Here is a 4,730-nt window from a genome sequence, read left to right as displayed (position 1 = left end):
AACTATCAAAAAAATGCCTTACAACATTCAGTTAATAGAAATAGAATCCGACTGTTTTTTACAAAAAAACAAATTGAATTTAAAAATACATACCACTAGCATTTTCTGACAGTTTTTTGTTCAACTCAATTGCTCACTTTTATCATAAATTATCACTTTGTAAACACTTGTTAATTCGAGGACGTTAAAATAGAGAGTGAGCAAATCATGAATGATTACATTGAGATGCTTCCCATGAATAAAATAACGGAATCAAAAAAATTATTTTTGTTGTTTTTTGTTGTTTAAAAATATTTACTTTCGGCCTAACGGTATTTTGTATGTTGACAACAACTTTTTTTTTGACCAGCTACGATGTACTGAATCGACCAGTGTGGGGCGGCGGCGTTTGGCGTCCCCTTAGAAACCACTAACGGAGCTGTGCCAAAAGAAAATATATTTCATGGACCTTTAAATCACTCTTCTCAGATAAGTAATGTGTCCGCTTAATATCAATAGGAATGTCGACGTACTCTTGATTGGACTTTGTCGACGTCCCTAGCCTGTTCCTAATCTAAAAAAAATTTCTCTAATATTTTTATTTTTCAGGTACCCTTAAATACAAATCGGCACCGCGTCTTTATGGAATCGTTTGTCGTCCTATGAGCGGAAGGGTGCCAGTACAAAGGTCTTCTTCCAGCCTCAATCTAAATCTCCCCAGATGCCTTCGTTGAATGGAGGCTTTTGACTGTCTGAAGCTGTAAATCCCTCCTGGTCGTTGGTAAGGTAATCCGCAACACAGATAATGATTTAAAAGTATTCTATTGGACAGTCATTCTGTCCTACATAAATCATAAGAAACTCTTGGGTTTCATTTATGAATAAACCCCAAATTTACCTTTTTTTTGATGTCTCACTCGATGGATTTTGAGGTAATTTTTAAAGACAAGGATTTTGGATTTTTTTCGAAAATCTGAAGAAAAGAAATTGTTTTGTAATTTGTAATGAATTAAAATTTGAACAGTTTCTTCCTCTTTCCACTTATCTGCTTCTTGTATTTGAAGAACCAATTACGAATAGAGTTCGAAACCAACTTGTGTGATCTAGTAAAAATGCTAGTTGGTTCAAATAATTTTTAGAATTAGAAAACCTGTTCTAGGTTAGAATTTGTCAAATGGCAGCGTTGCAACGCGTTGGTGGTGCGATACGTAGTGTGTCGGCCTCCCAATCGCTAGGTTCTAAGTTCAAGTCCTGCATGGGTAATTTTCAAAATCAACCAAAGGAGTCTTTTGATCGTGAAATAGCTAAAATTGCAGTTTATAACCTTGGTGGTAAGGTAACACACAAAAGTTGTTGTTGTTCATTCAAAATCGTCAATATTTAAATTGATTTCACCCTTTTAAAATAAAATATAAAATAAAACAAAATAAAATAAAATAAAATAAAATAAAATAAAATAAAATAAAATAAAATAAAATAAAATAAAATAAAATAAAATAAAATAAAATAAATTAAAATAAGAGGAGAATAGATTCAGCGTTGGAGGTGATCGGACGTGCTTTGAAGTCGCTCTTGAAAATTAATGGGAATAAAAAAAAATAAATTAAAATTATTTGAAGTAAAATAAAATAAAATAAAATAAAATAAAATAAAATAAAATAAAATAAAATAAAATAAAATAAAACAAAATAAAATAAAATAAAATAAAATAAAATAAAATAAAATAAAATAAAATAAAATAAAAATAAAATAAAATAAAATAAAATAAAATAAAATAAAATAAAATAAAATAAAATAAAATAAAATAAAATAAAATAAAATAAAATAAAATAAAATAAAATAAAATAAAATAAAATAAAACGAGAATAAAACGAGAATAAAACGAGAATAAATTCAGCGGTCGAGGTGATCGGACGTGTTTATAATACACTCTTGAAAATGAAAGTTTTTTTAGACACTATCTTTAGGAAAATTTAACTCTCAACTGATATAATGATGAGGGTAGGTGGTCCTGTTGTAAAGTTAATCTTTTGTATTTAAGAAAATGAAATAAATCTTTTATTTTTATAAATTTTATTTTTGAATAAACGATTATTCAAGTAACTTATTATTCGTCCTTTAAGTTCAAATTTTTTCCATTCACCAAGACCATCCATGTAGTTGGCGACCATTCTGCCGAACGTTTCGTCGTTCGCCAAACTATCATGGCTGGTCCTGGTCCTGGTTCTGGTCCTGGAGCTTGACACCGGCACATCGACATCATCCACCAGCTCCTCATCCGTAATAGACAAACGCCCTAAATGAAATAATTAAGTAAATGTTATTAGTTAATTAGGTAAATAAAATTAATTTACCTAGAACATCATCTACACCAACAAATGATGAGGATGCCAGTGGAACAGGTGACTCAGATTCAAGGCCGGCATCTTGTTGACTGTGAAATATAAAGAAGAATTTCGTGTTATAATAATGGCAACAAAAGTTTCTATTATATAAATGGATAAGGAATACAATTGACAATGACACAAAAGAAAAATTATGAAGAATATAATAAAATATTTAAAAAATTCTTACTTTGCAATAAGCCGAGCTTCCGCCACCACCCACTCCTTAAAATCTTTCCTCTCCTCCTCGCTTTCTATCTTCTTCATATTTGACACGATAAATCGCATAAATACGATGTCGATAGTTCTTGGCGGCAATGGTGTGTCAAATGACTCCAGTGCCGCCAATATCGCCTGCAAATTTGGAGAGAATTCATTTGCTAAAAGACAGTTGAAATTAGTATTGAATTGAATATTTTTAAATTAAATTAATCTACCTTCAACACTTTCTGAAGCATCACTGTCATCAGGATTAACCTCTGACTCCTGATGACGCTGACTGGCCGAGCTTTCACTGTAAGATAAATATTATTATAATATAAGTTAACGAATTTAATTTGAATTTCAAAATTACTTCAAAATGAAGGGCACCAAAAACTGAAGCTCCGCATTCAAGGAGCTCATTTTTGAGGTCCTTTTTTTTTTGGACCCTCAACCGGTGGTCTTTGGTGAAATTATCCCTCAGACCCTTCCATTTCCTCATGATGCCTTGCTCTGTTATAACAAAAAAAAAAATCATTTTATTTAAATGGAAATTAAAAATAAGCCAATTTGTACAACTTACTGAACGCAACTTTCTTCTCCTTATCGAAGGAATCAAAGGTTGGAATTAATTCCATGCAGATGGAATTCCAACATTCGTCCTTTGAGTGGGCATCATGATAGCCCTCGTTGCTCCTATCGAAAATGACTGGCATTTCCCTAACCAGTTTAATTTTTTTGAAGAAGTCAACCTTAGCCAGACTTGCTTTGATAGTAGAGGGATTCATCTCTGTTCAAAAAAGAATACAAAGGAAAATATTAATAATATTAATCAAACATCAAATCAAATTTGTTAAAAAACTTTACTTTCTAGCGGGAAAATCGTGATCGTTTAGAAAATATCATTATTTCAACAACTGTGAACGTTAACTGTCGTATATCTCACAATTCATAGACCTGACTTGCTACTGAAAATATTTTGATGCAAAGCTTTTAACCTCAAATGAGGTATACCAAATAATTTTTTTGTATAAAAAAGAATATTTAAAATTTTTCTTTAAATCGTTAGAGGCGATCTTTTTTGAGCTCCTTGTTCTGTTAGAAGAAAATAAAAATATAAACATTAGTAGAGTAACTAAAGCAAATTATTAGGGAACCCGGCCGAACAGCTCTGATTTTGACGATTTTTTTTTCAAACGTAGGTAATTAAAAATACTTTAAAGTCTATAGACTAAAAATTGCCGGTCTTGCCGTATTGTTTTTTTAAATTAAGAATAATTTTTTTTTAACAAAACCATTTTTTTTTGCTTAAATTTCATAAAACAAATGATAGCAAAAGATTCTATATTTAATTTAAGGAAATACATAAAAGGCAGTAAGGGACAATCTTCCATCGTTTAAGCGATAAATGCAATTTTCTAACATTCTGACCTCAAACGCAAAAAAAATATTTTGAAAACAACGGCAACACCTACAATATTTTAAAATACATTTTCAAAAAGCCAGAAGCTCATTCTTATCTCTTAAATTTAAATCCACTAAATTTAATAAAGACTTTTTGAACAAATGGTCCTCAAACTCAGAATTAAAAAAAAAATGTTATTAGAAAAATTTAAAATGACTTTTTTCCAAACTTTTTCTAATAAAATATGAATTTATTTAAACAAAATTTTTGGCCATAAATATTATCAGTTGAATTTCGAAGCAAAAAAGGTAAAATATATCACACTTTTGAAAAAAAAAATGAAAAATTACTTCAATTTCAATGGTTTTTTTTTTTATTAAAACTGAATTTTTGCATTGAAATAATTAATTTTCTCAAAGACTGTGGTAAATAGGAACTTTAAATTTTTGCTATTTAACTTTCAACAGTAAGGGTTATTAAATGAATAAAAAATAATTTTATGTTTAGATGTTGGACTTAAAAAAAAAAATAAGTTACATTTTTTTTTCAAAACTTTTATTAAAAAAAGTTCTTCGAAAATGAAATACTTTTTAATTTTTTTCATAAACCGTAATACATACTGACATTTCCTTTTATAATTTGAAATCATAATAAATGCGGCCAAAAAAATTTGAAAATAAATGCATTTTATATTACGACCAAGTTTAAAAAACGACATATTAAAATTTTTTCAATAATTTTTTTTTTCAAAAATCTGAGTT

The 4,730-nt window shown here is 29.0% G+C and overlaps 1 protein-coding gene across 1 annotated transcript; it reads right to left on the bottom strand.

The window, feature by feature from the left end:
- Nucleotides 1-2,001: 2,001 nt before the first annotated feature.
- LOC129909633 (uncharacterized) lies at nt 2,002-3,432 on the bottom strand. Its single transcript, XM_055986705.1, has 7 exons — nt 3,148-3,432; nt 2,938-3,077; nt 2,801-2,877; nt 2,554-2,743; nt 2,334-2,413; nt 2,084-2,275; nt 2,002-2,006 (listed from the first exon to the last, which is right to left on the bottom strand). Exons 2-7 carry the CDS (start codon nt 2,985-2,987, stop codon nt 2,002-2,004), a joined length of 594 nt encoding a protein of 197 aa, XP_055842680.1. The 5' UTR covers nt 2,988-3,077; nt 3,148-3,432.
- Between the last annotated feature and the right edge of the window lie 1,298 nt (nt 3,433-4,730).

Source organism: Episyrphus balteatus, chromosome 2 (genome assembly GCF_945859705.1).
Source record: "Episyrphus balteatus chromosome 2, idEpiBalt1.1, whole genome shotgun sequence".
Taxonomy (NCBI): Eukaryota; Metazoa; Arthropoda; class Insecta; order Diptera; family Syrphidae; genus Episyrphus; species Episyrphus balteatus.
Note: the sequence above shows the minus strand (reverse complement) of the source record. Positions and strands in the feature narration are given on the sequence as shown.

Bases quoted from the DNA above. Each gene is read 5' to 3' on its own strand.
- LOC129909633 (XM_055986705.1), bottom strand. From the start codon at position 2,987: ATGAGCTCCTTGAATGCGGAGCTTCAGTTTTTGGTGCCCTTCATTTTG. The intron at 2,744-2,800 runs GTAGATTAATTT...ACTGTCTTTTAG, and splicing joins TGCTTCAGAAAGTGTTGAAG to CAAATGAATTCTCTCCAAAT. The intron at 2,414-2,553 runs GTAAGAATTTTT...TATATTTCACAG, and splicing joins GAAGCTCGGCTTATTGCAAA to TCAACAAGATGCCGGCCTTG.